At 51.1% G+C, this 17,079-nt stretch overlaps 1 protein-coding gene across 1 annotated transcript in view; it reads left to right on the plus strand.

Moving 5' to 3' along the window:
• Positions 1 to 16,416, plus strand: part of FAM169B (Protein) — a 97,061-nt gene extending 80,645 nt beyond the window's left edge. The window contains exons 6-9 of the mRNA XM_070775037.1: positions 5,082 to 5,264; positions 7,348 to 7,482; positions 11,539 to 11,633; positions 13,111 to 16,416. Of these exons, the coding sequence (XP_070631138.1) occupies positions 5,082 to 5,264; positions 7,348 to 7,482; positions 11,539 to 11,633; positions 13,111 to 13,284 (587 nt within the window). The 3' untranslated portion in view covers positions 13,285 to 16,416. The remainder of the gene's footprint in view (positions 1 to 5,081; positions 5,265 to 7,347; positions 7,483 to 11,538; positions 11,634 to 13,110) is intronic.
• The last annotated feature ends 663 nt before the right edge of the window (positions 16,417 to 17,079 follow it).

Here is a 17,079-nt window from a genome sequence, read left to right on the forward strand (position 1 = left end):
CTTTGAAGAAATGTCTGTTCAGATCATCTGTCCATTTTTAATTGGTTGTTTATTTTTTTTGTTGAATCATAAGATTTCTTTATATAATCTGAATATGTCATTTATCAGGAATGTGATTTGCAAACATTTTCTTACAGTCGGTGGCTTGTCTTTTTATTTTTTTGGTGGTGTCTTTTGAAGCACAAAAGTTAATTTTAATGAAGTCAGATTTGCCAGTTGGTTGTGTTCATTAATGTCAAAACTAAAAACTTTTTGCCTAACCCAAGGTTATGAAGATTTTCTTCTAAAAGCTTTATAGCTCTAACACTTACATTATGTCTAGATACATCTTGAATTAATTTTTTATATGATGTGAAGTAAGGATCCAGTTTCATTTAAAAAATACCTTACACATTAAAAAATTCACATACTTTAATTTTTAGAACAGTTTTTAGGTTTATGGAAAAATTGAGCAGAAAGTACAGAGGGCTCCCATCCCCTTCCACACACACTGAGGATCCTCTCTTATTAACATAGTGCATTGTGTGGTACATTTGTTACACTTCATAAGCCAATATTGATGCATATATTAGTCCACTAGGGCTGCTGTAACAAAGCACCCACGTTGGGTGGCTTAGGCAATTAATTTTCACATGATTCTGGAAGCTGGAAGTACAAGGTCGAGGTGTAGGCAGGTTAGTTTCCCCCGAGGCCTGTGTTTTGTCTTGTGATGGCCATCTACTCACTGTATCGTCTCCTGGCTTTCCTCTGCATGTGCTCATTCTTTGGAACCCCTCTCGTGTCCAGATTTCCTCTTCTTATGAGGACACCAGCTGGCTTAGATTAGAGCCCATCTAAAGACCTCCTTTTGAGTTCATCACCTCTTAAAGGCCCTTTCTTCAAATACACTTGTATTCTGATGTACTGGGGGTTGGGGAGACACAAGTCAACCCATAAAGGATACACCATTATTAACTAAAGTCCATAGTTTACATTAGGGTTCATTCTTCATGTTATACATTCTGTGGGTTTTGACAGCTGTAGGGAGGCGTGTTCTATCATTGCAGCATTGTACAGAGTAGCTTCACTGCCCTAAAGATCCCATGATCCACCTATTCATCCCTTGCTCCTCCTACCCCTTGACAATCACTAATACTTTTATTGCCTTCATAATTTCACCTTTTCCAAAATATCATATAATTGTGTTAATAATTATATGGCCTGGGTCAGGAAGAGCCCCTGGAGACCAGGGACAGGGTCCCCACTCCAGGATTCTGGGGCTTCCCTTGTGGCTCAGATGGTAAAGAATCCACCTGCAATGCAGGAGACCTGGGTTCAATCCCCGGGTTGGGAAGATCCCCTGGAGGAGGGCATGGCAACCCACTCCAGTATTCTTGCCTGGAGAATCCCCATTGTCAGAGCAGCCTGGCAGCTACAGTGCATAGGGTCACAGAGAGTCGGACACGACTGAGTGACTAAGCACACAGCACATCCTTTGCAGACTGGCCTCTTTCACTTAGTGATATTCTGTAAGATTCTCCATTTCTTTTCAGGGCATGAAAGTGCATTTCTTTTCAGCACTGAATAATGTTCCATCATCTGGATGCACCATGGTTTATTTACCCACTCTCCCATTGAAGCATATCTCGGTCGCTTCCAAGTTTATTTTTTATTTATTTGGCTGTGCTGGGTCTTAGTTGCAGCATGTGGGGTCTAGTTCTCTGATCAGGGATCGAACCTAAGCCCCCTGCATTGGGAGCACAGAGTCTTAGCCACTGGACACCAGGGAAGTCCCATTTCCAAGTTTTGGTAGTTCTGAATATAGGTACCGTAAATATTTGTGTAGACATAAGTTTTTAACTCCTTCTGCTGCTGCTAAGTTGCTTCAGTCATGTCCGACTCTGTGTGACCCCAGAGATGACAGCCCACCAGGCTCCCCTGTCCCTGGGATTCTCCAGGCAAGAACACTGGAGTGGGTTGCCATTTCCTTCTCCAATGCATGAAAGTGAAAAGTGAAAGTGAAGTCACTCAGTCATGTCCGACTCTTAGCGACCCCATGGACTGCAGCCTTCCAGGCTCCTCCATCCATGGGATTTTCCAGGCAAGAGTACTGGAGTGGGGTGCCATTACCTTCTCCATTAACTCCTTCAGGCACATAAAAATGAGCACAATTGCTGGATCCTGTAGTAAGAGTGGGTTTAGTTTTATAAGACGCCACCAACCTGTCATCAGAGTGGCTGTACCATTTGCATTCCCAACAGTGAAGGAGGGTTCCATTTGTTCCACATCCTCACCAGCATTTGGTGGTGTCAGTTTTCTGGATTTTGGCTGTTCTAAGTACGTAGTCGCACCTCAGTGGTTTTAAACTTGCATTTTCCTGATGACATATGATGTGGAACATCTTCTCATATGCTTACTTGCCATCTGCATAACTTCTTTGGCGAGATGTCTATTAAGGTCTTTGGCTCACTTTTTAATCAATTCTTTGTTTTTTTATTCTCGAGTCTTATGAGTTCTTTGTATATTTTGTATAATAGTTCTTTATCAGATATGTCTTTTGAAGATATTTGCCCCCCCCACCCCTAATTTGTGGTGTCTCATTCTTTTGACAGTGTCCTTCACAGAGTAGAAACATTTGATTTTAATGAAATTGAGTTATCAATTGTTTTTCATGAATCATGCCTTTGATGCTGTAGGCACAAGTTCATTGCCAAGCCCAAGGTCATCTAGGTTTTCTCATATGCTATCTTCTAGGAGTTCTGCAGTTCTGCATTGTGCATTTGTGTCTGTGATCCATTTTCAGTTCATTTTATGAAGGGTTTCAGGTTGAGTCATGGTTTTGCGTGTGGACGTCCAACTGTTTGAGCATCGTTTCTTGAAAAGGACTGTTCTTCCACTATTGACTTTGCTTTCCTCCTTTGTCTGAGAGCAGTTGACTATTTGTGTGGGTCTAATTCTGGGCTTTGTTGTGTTCCAGCTTTATTTATTCATTTTTAATTAATTAATATTTGGCTTATGGATGTCCAGTCATACTACCACTATTTGTTGAAAAGACTATCTTTTCCCATATTGAGTTACCTTGGTATTTTATAGAAATTCAGAGCATAAGCGTTTACTTCTGGACCCGCCCTTCTGCTCCACTCATCTGTAGCTTACACTTGCCCCATTATCACACTGTCTGAGTACCTTGATTTTATAAGAAGCTTTGAAATTGGGTAGTGTAAAGCCTCCAACTTCATTTTTCTCCTTCCTCCCCACCCCAAACTCTTTTGTTTATCCTAGAGACCCATTTCATGTGAATTTTACTACCAGCTTGTCAATTTCCACAAAAAAAGCCTGCTGGGATTTTGCTAGAACTAAACTTACAGATCTATTTGGGAAGAATGGCCAACGTAATTGAGTCATCCAGTCCTTGAACATGGAATTTCTCTTCATTGATTTAGACCTTCTTTAATTTCTCTCAACAATGTTTTGCTGTCTTCAGTAATTAAGGCTCATGCTTCCTTTGTTAAACATATTGAGTATTTACTTCTCTTTTAATGCTGTTGTGAGTGGAGTTGTATCTTTATGTAATTTTAAGCATTCCTAGCTTTGGAGGACTTTGCTATTTGGGGAACATTGTTCTCATCATCTGTAAAAGTTGGAAGTTATATAATTCCAACCAAGTTGGTCCTGTCATTTCAGGTACATTGAGGGTAAAGCACAAATACTTAATAATTACCATCTCAAGTGACTTGGGGGTTGCTTGTTGGTCGTAGATTATTTATTCATTCATTTTGGGCACAAAACCAGCTATTTATTTAGCTCGCATTTTGGTTGGTGATTTTGGTGAGGCAGAGCTGGGTGCTCTTCTGCCCTAAGCTGGGTTGGCCTATGTGTCTGCAGTCGCCTGATCGGCTGTTTCTTAGGACCAGCTAGATGTTGGCTGGCACCATGAGGGTGCCCAGGCCTGTTTCTTGCATGGTGGCAGGCTAGCCCAGGTTTGTTCTCGTGTGAGGGGTAGAGATCTGAGAGAATGGAGAGGCCCTGGACCCCAGCAGGCCTGGGCTCAGAGCTGGTGTGCTCTTGCCAGCTTCCTTCTGTTGCTCAGAGTGAGTCACCGGTGAGCCAGATTGAAGGGGAGAGGAGATAAACCCCGTCTCTTGATGGGAGAAGCTCAGAATCACATGCAGAGGTGTGTGGATATAGAAAGGGGAATAACTGTGTCCATTTTTGCAAACAGTTCACTGTAAGAGTGTGTACTTCTGTAATTCAGCCTGGCTAATTCGACTCTTTGTTTGTTTGTTTCTTTGGGAAATTACTTACCTTTGAATTTTTTGCAGGCACAAAGACCACCTCTTCCAATAGGCGCTGAGTAGGTGACATGTTTCTTTTCTTAGATTCTGGGACATTCAGAGCACAAGCAACCGGGTAGTTGGGAAGTGAGGAAGGTGATGTAGTCGGGTGCACGTGGCATTTTTAGCTTAGGGTGACAATGGACGTGACTGACTGCACGGACATATTCCTGTTGCAGAAACAGCAACTGTACTGGTATTAGTTCTGGTTGCAGTGAAGTTAAATCGGTGTGGGAAAGTGGGGGAGGGGCCAGCTGAAGCCTGTCTTGCTCTGCAGTAGCAGTTCACTCATGTTCCATGGAAAACAGGACTTGGTCTGTTTGTGGTAAACGTGCTTTGCCATAATCGGCCAAGGTGAACTCTGTACCCTGGAGCAAGTCCTAGCCCATTTCCCTGGGTTCAGGGGGAACTCTGATGTTGCCCAGATGCTCCTCCTTGGCTTTGGGGGGTCTCTGAACTGTGTTCAGTGAGGGAGGGGTGTGAGGACTCTGTGTGCATCGTGGCCTCACCCTGCCTAGTCCCCTGAGTTTGCTGTGATTTCAGGGCGATAGCCGAGTGGCCTTGCTCGCAGCAGTTGAGAGTGTCTGGGCTGCCAGTCAGCTGAGGAGTGGGTGGTTTCGAGTGATCTGCTGTCTCGTCTTCGGGCGTTTAGTTTGTGAGGCTGGCGCTGCTTCCAGGGGTACCAGGGACCTGGCCAAGTGGGGTCCCGCTGGGTCCCGGCAGGCTGGTCCCCGCGGGGGACCACGCGTGTCTCTTGCCTTCCCACAGGCAGCCTGTGCGGTGACAGCACAGGTACCTGCTACCTCCTGCCGGTCTTCGACACCGTGTTTGTCCGGAGGCGCCACCGCCGGCGGGGCCTGGGGCTAACCATGCTGCAGGACTTCTGCCAGACGTTCCGAGAGGATGAGGCCCTGGGTGTCAGCTGGCCTATCTCGCCCGCCATGTACCAAGGTGATGGCTGCATTGGGGAGGGGCATCTGGGGAGTGGGATGCATAACTCCCGTGTGATCCAGATGATTCTGGGGTGGGAGGTCCCTTGGAAGCTCTGGCACCATGACGGGCCTGTGGGTTTTCTCTTCCTTCTGAGAAACCTCCCGTTGCTTCAGCACTGAGACCGCAAGCTTGATCACAAGGGGCAAACTTTGTCCGGCCCCTGAGAAAGAGCTAGATTTAGAAAATAATAAAAACCAAACCAACCCAGCGTCAGAGAGAAGCAGAATGCAGGGAACTTACACTCTGTTGACAGCTGCTGTCGGGCCTCAGTGGGCCTTTGCTCTCTGCTGAGAAGACGGTAATCATTACTCTGCCCTTCCAGCCAGGAGCCCCAGGGGGACCAGGAGCTGAGGGAAGCGTGCTCTGAGCCCTCCCCAGGTTCCCCTGGGGAGGAGCAGGCTTCAGAGGACAGGGGCCACACCGCAAAGACCCTCCCATGGCCTGTATCTCCACCTGGCAGGGATGGAAGCTCTGACGGTGCTGACTGCGAATCATACTCGGGGTCTCATTTGCTTCTGCGTCACCCTCGCTGTGCCTGGGCTCAGGGGTGAGCAGGCAGTGTGTAGACAGAGCAGCAGCTGGAGGCCCAGGCCGGCTGCTCCACGCCTCCCTGACCGCCTTTTATCTGCTACAGTCCTGGCCTTGGAATGGCCCAGAGGGCCCGCTGCCCAGGGCCCCATGCTTTAGCGCCCTGTCGAGGCTGAACCTCTGTCCATGCCATGAGGAAAGTGGGCCCAAGGGGATGTTCTCAGCTGGGTCCAGGCCACTCCTAAACCAGCTCAGGCTACTGGAACCCGAGGATTCTTGCCCGGGGCTGTCGAGGGCCCGAGTGGATGCCATCTTGGGCCTGTGCACCTAAGGCGGACCGTAACACCCATCTGCACGTCCTTATTCTGGTGGGGTGTCATGGAGTGTGGGTGTGGGGTCCACGTTCGTATGTCCAGTGTGTGGGGAGCTGGACGGGGAGAAGAGGGTGGGCTGCCAGCTGGGGGCCAGCTCGCTTGGCACTGCCACCTTCAAGTGCAAAACACCCAGGAATCTAAGAATTCTAAATTTAAAACTGGCTTTTCCTCTTGTTGAGGAGTTACATTTGTCAAGACAGGAGAGCAGGGCTACCTATCTAGCATTCGACCAGCTTGGCTTCCACCTTCTTAGCATCACGCCCTCTGGGTTCCATCTGCGCTCTTGCCAGGGGCCTGATGCAGCCCCCCGTGCTGGCTGAACTGGGGCCCCGCCATGTGGAAATGCTCACCCCGTGAATGTGGCATAGACATCTACAACCTTGAGGGGTTTGGAGTCCGGACGTCTGTGGATGAGTGGGAAGGGTCCCTGGGAGAGGAGGGCTGCGGGGCTCAGAGGCAGGGACGGTGTCTGCAGAGGGGACTGGGTGGGTGATGTTATGGGGCTGAATAGGGTCCCCCCCAAAGTCTAACCCCCAGGGTGACTGTATGTGGAGATGGAGTCCCTCAGTCGTGTCCGCCTCTTTGTGACCGCATGGACTGAAGCACTCCAGGCTCCCTCGTCCTCCGCTGTCTCCTGGGGTTTGCCCACACTCATGTCCATTGTGTCAGTGATGCCAGGAGCTATAAGGAGGTGATTAAGGTTGGATGAGGTCCTAAGGGGGGCCATGATCCAACAGGACAAGTAAGAGGAGGCCCCCGTAAGAAGAGGAGATAGGGCCCAGTGGGTACAGAAGGGAGATGGGGAGAAGACACAGTCAGAAGAACCATCTCCAAGCCAAAAAGGGAGGTCTCAGGAGAAGGCAAGCCTGCTGACGCCTTGATCTCGAACTTCCAGCCCAGAGCTATGAGAAGACAACTGTCAGTGGTTTAAGACTACCCCCACCACCCCCCACCCCCCACCCCCCGGGCGAGTGGTGTTTCACTGTGGCCCCCGAGCAGGCTGGACGGGGTGGGTAAAAGTGGGAGGCAGGGGAGGGGCACAGAGGGGTCAGAGAGCTGGGGGTGGGCCGGGCGGGGGACACAGGGGAGGGTGGGCATGGTCAGCGGCCCCCCTGACTGCTCTGTGCACCTCCCCCCAGTCTGCAGGAAGTTCCTGGCGGCCCACCCAGCCGAGCGGGGACGCCTGTGGGAGGTGGAGCCCCCCGGAGCCTGGGGCCAGCGAGATAACATCTGGCTGAAGGTTCAGCTTCAACAGTCAAGACTTCATCTGGACTGTGAGTGGGGTGGAGCCGTGCCCTGTGGGCTGATCGCTTCTAGGGTCGGTTCGGATGAGTCTGCCGGGGAGACCATCTCTGTCGCTGTTGCAGGGACAAAGGAGAGAGCGAGCACCGGGTGGTGGCATCCTGGCCTGCTGCCGCCTCCCTTCCTGAAGGAGCCACACCTTCCAGACCCTCTTGCTCAAATATTAGCTCTCCCTCAGTGTAGCCGGATCAGAGATTCCCTGGGAGTCAGGGTCCCCGTGTTCTGATTGGAAGGATCAGGGAAGTCAGCAGGAAGGTGCCTTGGAGACGCCGGTTGCCGCAGGCGGAGTGCGTCATCTGTGAAGATTCTGAGGCACACAGAAGTTCTCGGGGCAGCAGACTCTGCACCTCTTCCGCCGGGAGGGCTCACGCGGGCAGCGGCCCACGTTCTGTGTCTGTGAGGCCTGCCTCGCGCTGGGTGGTGGACAGCCCTGTTAGGGACACACCTGCCGCCTCCAACAAGCGTGCAGCGGGTTTGGTGGCGGATGGCGTCTGTGCCCAGGTGGGGGGTCTCAGGTGGGGAGGCTGACGACCCCAGGCCGGGTCTCAGCGGCAGCTGGGGCTCAGGGCTGCAGTGGGGTGTGGGGGTCTAACTGTTCAGATTCACTGGCCGCAGTGAAGGCGTGGCTCCTCCTGGTCCCCAGCCCCCTTCAGCGTCTGTGCCAGCCCCGCGGCTGTGGGCAGCTCGTTAGGGATGGGCGTGCTGGGTGCCAGGCCTTCTCTTCCCCCGGGAGATGGATTCCCCTGAGGTGGAGACCGGGGAGAGCACCGGGGAGCTCACTGATGACAACAGCCATAGGTTTTGCTCCTCGGCTGCCTTTGGGCCAGGAGGCTTAATGGGTCTTTGCAGGAATTAATGGGGTGGCCGGGCACCTGGGGAGGAGGCCGCAGCAGGGCCGTGACTGCGATTCTAATGAGGCGGTTAAGTGACTTGCCCTGCGGGGCTCAGTCAGAGATGAAGGGAAACCCGTCTGGTCCTGAGCGCTTGGCCAGGCGGCCGTGGGGCTTCACAAATGAGCCTGCAGCCTCCACGCAGGCCCGGCCCTGCGGCTTGGACACTGAAGCTCCTTGGCTGAAAATGGGGGGGGGGGAAAAGGTGGGGGGCTGCCCTTCAGAATGCGGAAATAGCAGGGGCTGGAGGGGGTTGGCAGGGGAGGACATTGTCGCATAACTGGGGAGATGGTTTCCTCTGAGGAGAACTCCACTGGGGGTTATTTTGAGAGCTGAGGAAGCTGGTGTGGTCTGGTCAGGGGAAGCGAGCTAGGATTCCAATGCCAACCCTGACACTGTAGCTCACTCCGAGATGCACCAACTCTCTCCTTAAAACGGGAAATGAACTTTCACAGAGAATGTTCTAGAAACATGCTGGAGTCCCTTGAAGGAAGAAGGGCCATGCTTATAATTAGGGTTATAATTAGATTACAGAAACTGTAATTTTTTTAAAAAACTCTAAATTATGGTCTTTTCACTCCCTGTGTAAATCATGGTTAGTTCCCAGTTTCACCTACACCTCCTGTCTCCCCCAGGGCCAGCAGTCAGGATTTTAATTCACTGGCCAAGGTTTTCCGCCAACCAGCTTCATCTTGTAACAATTTTGTCAGTTAGCGCTGACACGCAGGTTTTTTCCAGGTTGGCGAGTGGGGGCCACAGATGCAGTCACAGATTAGCCCAGATGCTTGGAGTTTCTCAATTTTTAGTCTGTTTCTCTCCTCACAGAAATCAGCCCATGTTAGCCCACTGGGGTTTCCCAACCAGCACCAAGACTGCACCCAAACAGTGCAGGTTCTGGAAACTTCTCTTCCCTGGAAATCTCATGAGACCATTTATTTTTAGTTTTTAATTATTCTTAGGGTCACTTTCTTTATTTGTTCTTCTTTTCAACTTCTATCTTTTGTGCCTTCATTCCTGACTATTATTTAGGAGGTCTCCCACAGTTTCATGGACCATAGGAATAGAACTTTAGCAAGAAGCCCGGTGGGGCCATGGCTTTTTACATTCTAAGGAAGGCGTAGACATTTTACAACATTCCACAACATCCCAGTGGGAAATTAACTTCTGCTCCTTTCAGATGTTTTAAAATCTATTTTTGAAGCTGTGTTGGGGCTTTTAGAGTTTGCATGGTCCTGACTGTTGATAACATCTGTGGCTTATAAAGGCCCTGAAAATATTTTCAGGGTTATGCAGACCTTTTGAGAGAAGGAGTTGGTGAGAAACTTTTTCTTTCTACACTCAGTTACAGATGAAGCCTTTGAAACTTGACCAATAGGATCAGAATTCTGTCTTATGTGACTTCCCTGAAAGCCTACACATGCCTACGTTTTTTTCCTGGAGAAGAAGAAACTGAACACATCAACAGTTTTTTTTTTTTTTTTTTTTAAGAAAAAAAAGTTGCTGGAGGCAGGAAGTAATTACACACAGATTAATTTTTTTTTTTCATTTTTAGGTTATATTTTTGCTTTCTTTTTCCAGGTGAATTTTTAGTACATTCAATTGTCATCCTCAGGGGAAAAACATTTTTTTTTTCTATTTATATGTAATTTTTAAGCTGGAGGGAATGGACATTAAGAGATGTGAAATATTTGCGCTGAGGAGGTGGGGGCATTTTTCTAAAAGCCTAATGCTTTGCAGACTGCAGCTCTAACTTGTTCCAGCTTGTTCCGGAGCATCCGACATTACATGGAGCATGTTTATGCGGGAGAGCTATGCTGAGAGGAGCAAAGGGCAGAACCGCCGCATTGGAAGGGCTTTTTGGGCTATCGCTGCTCTTTGAAAGGTTGTGTGGCTCCCTCTAGCGGCCACTGTTATCGTCTGCAGCCCCAGACGGTAATGGGTAGGCTTCTGCCTTCGCCCTGTGTGGCTGTTTCTGTTTCTCATCCTTGTGGGTCCAAATTAGTGCGTTCATGAATAATAATAAAAAAGTATTGCACTTTCATTGCCTAGGAATAAAATGCAAGTGAAAGTTTGAAACCTATTGGCATACTTTCACCCATAACACTGGAGAAGGAAATGGCAACTCACTGCAGTGTTCTTGCCTGGAGAATCCATGGACAGAGGAGCCTGGAGGGCTACAGTCCATGGGATGGCAAAAAGTCAGACACGACTGAAGCGACTTAGCACACACACGCACGTGTCCATAACACGTGAAAAACAAAGGTTCACACACCAGGAAAGGAAGAAGATGTGTGATGAATGATCTACTTCATTCCCTCATCCAGCTGATCACTGTTAACGGAGCATTTCTCAACATTTCTTACTGTCCAGGTGATCAGGATACAGTAGTGAGCAAGGCTGGTTTTTGTGAAGGAAAGTACATGGGCAATTAGTACTGTGTTGTATAAAATCCTTACATATCACAGAGAGCTAATGAGGGCTGGTGTTTTTAAATGCTTATAATTAAATTTTCCCAAACCAAATTTTGGTCATTTATGATGTCTGGAAATGAAACTGTACACATTTATTTCTATAGGTAAAATGTAGTACATGTATTCTTTATTTGAAAAATGCGATTTGTCTTTTCAGCTCAAATAGAAAACTGCCCATTCTTTGCCTAAGGTATCTGAACCCCCCACCACACCTTCACATATGGATTTTGAGGTGTGGGGAGGTTACACAGTAGGATAAGAAAGTTACCCCTTCCAAGTTGGTGCTTGTTTGGTAGGATGCAGAGGGAGGCTAAATTAGCATGTCTCTCTTGTGAGTAGGAATTCCAATGCGCAAAGGGGAGGGCTGAGGAATAGAAGGGGAAATATGACTCCAAATAATGCCTGAACAGCTGGGAGAATAGATCTAAATTCCGGCTCAGAAATGCTTGAGTAGAGGTGCTCTCCCAACAACCTGGCAGGTGTTCCTGTCCTAGGAGGGCACGTAGCAAATGTCAGGGTGAAGATCAAAAAGGATGGAACTGGGTTGTGGGGAACCACGCTTTACATGATCATAAGGGGTCCCCCTTCTATTAGTAATCGTTTGTCTGTCTGCTCCCTTGAGAGTCACTCCATTTGCTGACCTCACTGTCTTGCTTGGGGAGGGCAGCTCACCCAGGACATTCCAAGGAGGCCGTGGCTACTCGTGGGCAGACTTCTCAGGATGATGGACCCGGGCTCTCCCATAACGGAGAAGACCACAAGGTACGGTGACAAATGGGTGTCATTCTAGGGCTGGTCCTGGGGCCGTGCTCGCACAGCCTCGTGAACACCTCTGCTCTGGGCTCCTCTGCAGCAGTGGGCCCTTGATTTATGCTCAGAATCTCTGAGCTGTGGTGGATGGAAACACCATTGCAATCAGAGTTTTCATGGCCCTCTTCTCTAAGCTTGACAAGCTCCAACGAAGCCAAGACTAAACAGAAAACACATGGGAATCAGCTGTAACTTTACATTGTTAAGTAAATATGGAAAAATCTGAATTTCAAATTCTGCGATGGACCAGTGTCTTTCAGGCAGAACAAATGTGTTTTTCTTTTCTCCCCTGCTCCTCCAGTCCACATGCTCCTGCTCGGTCACTTCAGTCGTGTCTGACTCTTTGTGACCCTGTGGACTGCAGCCCGCCAGGCTCCTCTGTCCATGGGATTCTCCAGACAAGAATACTGGAGTGGTTGCCCTGCCCTCCTCCAGGGGATCTTACCAACCCAGGGATCGAACCCTCATCTCCTGTGTCTGCTACATTGCAGGCGGGTTCTTTACTGCTGAGTCCAGATGCTAGAAAATGGAATAGGGCATGAGGTTATGAGATGGTCCAGAGTGGTGGCAGATAGAACCGTGGGCAAGGTTGGGCTTCTGGATATTTCTTGGTGGCCTGCTGCCACTCAGTATTTTGTAAGATTTTGGAGAGATATGATTCCATGAGCATTTTCCTGAGGCCACGCCAGACACTTGTCCTCATAAGGTGATTGCACTGACATCCATTCGCTGGCATAGAAGGGCCTCTGCTCTTGAATCCCTGGAGAAGTGATAACAATGTTAAACTCCAAAACTGACAATTGCATGTTATGGGGAGTGCTGCTTATCTTGCAAAGTAGGTGGTTCTGGGATAGAAGACTCAACATCAAAGGCAGAAAATATCCCAGAAACTGCTGGATTGTCTTGGGAAATCTGCCTGGTGTCTGACATCAATTCTTGTCCTCTGGCAGAGAAGGGCCTTCATGTTCCTTGAGTCGCAGTGGAAAGATGGGCTGGCTTAGGACCCTCTCAGGCTACTGAGCCGAGTGTGTGCTGTGCCTCTTCGCTGATCTCTGCCTCTCCTTTTCAACCTTGAAGACCATTAGAGAAAGCAGGAGGTGTTCAGGGTGCCCCGGACATGCCCATGGGCATGCATGTCTGGGGACATCTGCATTTTCCAAATTTTGAAATAGAATTTCCTTAGTCTCGTTCTTTCTTTGATCTCCCCTGGCCAAGACTTCATGCCCTACCAGTAAATACATTCCCATCAGTAAATCTGCACATGGAGCATCTTACATACAAAACATAAGACGGCCCACCCAGTGGCTGGCCTGGTGTTTGAACCTGGCTTGCCCGCTCTGAGTTCGCAGTGCAGGCGCTGCCAGGCCAGGACCCCAATAGGGCTTTCAGCGTTAACTGAGACGCTCTGTTGCTTCTCTTCTGGTTTTAGGAGAGGATCAGCAGAGACCGGGAGCAGACCGATGGTGACCACGCAGTGAAGGCAGCAGCGGGGTGGCTTGCACGAGCCTGCTGGGCGGGGCAGGAGGGGCGGACAGTGGCAGGTGCCGGGCTGCCCGGGGGGCCAGCATGCAGCCCCGCCCCTGACCCCCGCAGGCTGAGCTGACCCTGGGGAGGCCGAGCTGACCCCCGGGAGGCCAGCCCCGTCTCTGACCCCCAGGAGGCTGGTCCCCTGCTCTGAACCCTGGGAGATCAGCCCTGCCTCTGACCCCCACAGGCCGAGCTGACCCCGGGGAGGCCGGCCCCATCCCTGACCCCCGGGAGGCTGAGCTGACCCTGGGGAGGCCGAGCTGACCCCCGGGAGGCCAGCCCCATCCCTGACCCCTGGGAGACTGGCCCCCACCTCTGAACCCCGGGAGATCGGCCCTGCCTCTGACCCCCGCAGGCCGAGCTGACCCCGGGGAGGCCGGCCCCATCCCTGACCCCCGGGAGGCTGGCCCCTGCCTCTGACCCCCGGGAGATTGACCCTGTCTCTGACGCCCTGCCTCTGACCCCCGCAGGTCGAGCTGACCCCCGGGGAGGCCAGCCCCCGCCTCTGACCCCCAGGAGATCGGCCCTGCCTCTGACCCCTGCAGGCTGAGCTGACCCTGGGGAGGCTGGCCCTGCCCTCGGGGTTGGAGCGCTGCTGTCCCTCTAGGCTCCTGTCACGGGGTGCTGCCCCATGTCCCTGCTGTGCTGTCCTTTGAGGGACAAACGACCACACAGACCTCCCTACCCCAGGCTTGATGTGTGGGCTCAGGTGATGCCAAGTCTGAGAAGCGCTGCAGTGAATACCAAAGCCCTGTTGGGGGCAAATGACTATATTCCTGCTTGAGCTTCAGAAGCCTGTTCGTTAAGCCTAATGGGGTTTCTCTAGCTCAGGATGAGTTGGAGAAGACTGCCCCAGGCCCCTGTGACCGGACCCTCTTGCCTTAGCACCAGGAAGCACTGCAGCAATCCCCTGGGGGTTCGCCCACCACAGCCCTGCTGTAACGGCGAGACACCGGACACCAGAGAGCTTTCCGAGGAGATGCTTTTCTTTCCAGAGAAGATTCAGCCCCACTGGCTGCTCTCCAAGATCAGGCCCAGGCCGCCTGGTGCACCTGGACCTCCAGACCCGGTCTGGCCTGTGTGGGAGGTGCTCAGGGCAGGCTCCAGGCAGCCTGCTTCTGCTTTGCAGGGGAAGTTCCTGGGATTTTGGGGCCAGTGGCCCTTCTGGAGTGACGGTGCCTGCAGTGGTCAGGCTTGTGCTAAGGAAGGTGACTGTCAAGGTGCCAGCCTGGCCCGCTTGGGACTGCGGGCTCCCCTCTCTAAATACCTGCCCAACCCTGCTCAGGGCAGTTCCCAGGTGCTGTCGGGGATCCCGCTCCTGGACCCCAGGGAGGACAGGCGAGCTTGCCCTGGCCATGCTGCTGGTGGTTCACAGGTTGTGGCGCAGTCCAGCAGCCCCATGAGGCCCCAGAGCCCATCTTCTGAGCGTGGGGTGGACTTTCCACGTGTTGGCCTGGCCTCACCCGGGGTCAGTAGAATTCTTTCCAGGGCAGGCCGGTCAGCTGTCTTGGGGTGGGTGAGCTGAGTGCTGCCCTGACTTCTGGGGGTGTGTCCGTCTGATCATATCACTGGTGACCCCCACCCCCTTGGCTTAAGACCGTCTTTGCAGCACCCGGGGCCGTCACAGAAGCCCACCGGCCTGCCTCATCTCTGTGCTTGCCCTCCCCTCCTTCTATCTCCAGGGCCTCCCATCTTCAGACGCACAAGGGTTTTATTTAGGGTCTGCCAAGGGTCTATGCCTCCCCTCTCTCACCACTCCTTCCTGCACACAGATACACACACATGTACACACGCACATCAGTCAGGCTCCTTCCTGCACACACACACACGCACACACATGCATGCACACACATCAGTCAGGCTCCCTCCTGCACACATGTCTGCTCTCAGCTCAGGCATCCCCCCTAACCGTGGCCTCCACGCCCTGGTCTCTGCTGGGCCTCCCTGAGCCTCCACTGGGGTCAGCCCAGGGTGGGGTGAGTTGTCTCTCCTGTCCGCAGTATCAGGGCAGAGCTGGCCCTCTGTAACTGGGGCAGGGGGAGTGGATGGTCACAGGTCTCCTCGGGAGGGAGGGGTGACACTTTCCTTCTGTTCCTCTGTTGCTGGACCCTCAAGAGGTGGGCAGAGGGACAGTTTCGGTTTTTTAGGGACACAGGGAAGCCCATCCTGGAGCCTGACGTTGGGAAGGAGACCCCTGGTGCTGAGTGCTGGCGAGATTCCGACCTGCTGCTTCCTGAGTGATCCGAGGATGTGTGGGGTGGGATGTGGTACTTACTACTCACTCATGTGTCTGTCCGTCCGTCTGTTCATCCCTGCACCCTCCCATCCATCTCCCTGGCCCTCTTGCTCTCTCCTTCCATTTCTCCACTCATCTGCTCACCTGCCCATTGACCCCGCCACCCTCCTGCCTGTCCACCCACCATCTCTTCATGTCTGTCCATCCATCCACCCATGGTCCATCCGTCCTGTTGTGTCGGGAGCCGTGTTAGACATTACTGACAAAATGGAGGCACGGCCCCAACCCCTTCTTCTCATCCCTCAGGCATAGTCCCGGGATGAAGGAGTTAGGTCTTGTGATTCTGACTTGTTCTTTCCTTTCTTTGGTTGAGTTGGCTGGAAAGAATGTTAAGGTGCTCATTGTTCTTGAGGGAAGCATGAGAAAGCACAAAGCCTTCTGTAGTTGTGCCCAGAGAATAATCCATAAAGTTAACCATTGACATTTGTTCAAGGATCTTTACAAAGAACGTTCCAGGATGAGCACATAGGCCGCAGCTTGAGGCCATGGGAAGGACTGTTATCTGAGACCTGTTTGTGAGGGGAATGTTTATGGCAAAGGAAGTTTGCTGAGCTTAGGGTTTAGGAATAATTAAGAATAGCTAGAAGACTTTTTAGGAGATAGTGAGCTTAGGATGCTAGGGGCAAACAGGATTTAGAAAGATAAGAAATAAACTGAGGAATGTGGCATGAGTTACAATGTAATCACAAGTTAAGTATAGGATGCATAAGAGGAAGTAGATAATAGATAGTAAAGCCGATTCTGAGAGAATCACTGAAACAGGAACTCTGTTTGAAGGGCAACAATGATTTCTGGAGACAATAAATCTGGGTTGGGGGGGAACTGAAAATGTCAAACCTCTGAACTAATGCTTTTGTCAAAGTATAAAAGAAAACCTGAAGCTTGAAATAAACATGTAGTCCTGCACCTTGAGTCAGAGGCTATATCATTCTCTGCCGACTCGGCTCATCCCTTCAGGCTGATTCTCTGGCTGCTGGAGCTGGACTCTGGCATTGTTGTACAGCACATATTCAGTGTGTGTGCTCAGGGCCAACCCTGCATCTTACAGAGAAGTGGGGCATGGTCCCTGGACCTAAGGAAACCATTCTCTGAAAGCATCCATCCCGGAGTCTCCAGTGTACATGTCTCTTTTATACCATTGGGAAGAGAGAGGAGGCCAGCTGCGTAGAAGCAGAGCTTAGGGCTCCACGTGGAGATGCCAGAAGCCACCCACAGGGCATGTGGGGTCTCTGGAAGGAGGCACAGCCATCCAGGGGTCTCGGGTGTGCAGCCGAGGGGCTGCTGTGAGTGACGGCGGATGGACCCTCCCACACGCGTCGATGTGAGCTGTGAACATTGCACTGTTTGAGATCAATCATCGGTGCTTTGTGTTTACCTGGAAATTAACTGATCAAAGTGGCTCAGGGGTTTGATAAAGTTACTACTCAATAAAGGAATCCTCCCAAGGAAGGAAAACCCATCTGTTAATTCAGTTGAAGACATACAAATGAACTGCATGAGAGGGACCCATGATGGGCTCAGAGCAGCCGCTTCCTGGAAGTGCATGGCCCTGTTGGTGAGGGGCTGTGTGCAGGA

This window comes from Bos indicus, chromosome 21, assembly GCF_029378745.1.
Source record: "Bos indicus isolate NIAB-ARS_2022 breed Sahiwal x Tharparkar chromosome 21, NIAB-ARS_B.indTharparkar_mat_pri_1.0, whole genome shotgun sequence".
NCBI classification, from domain to species: domain Eukaryota; kingdom Metazoa; phylum Chordata; class Mammalia; order Artiodactyla; family Bovidae; genus Bos; species Bos indicus.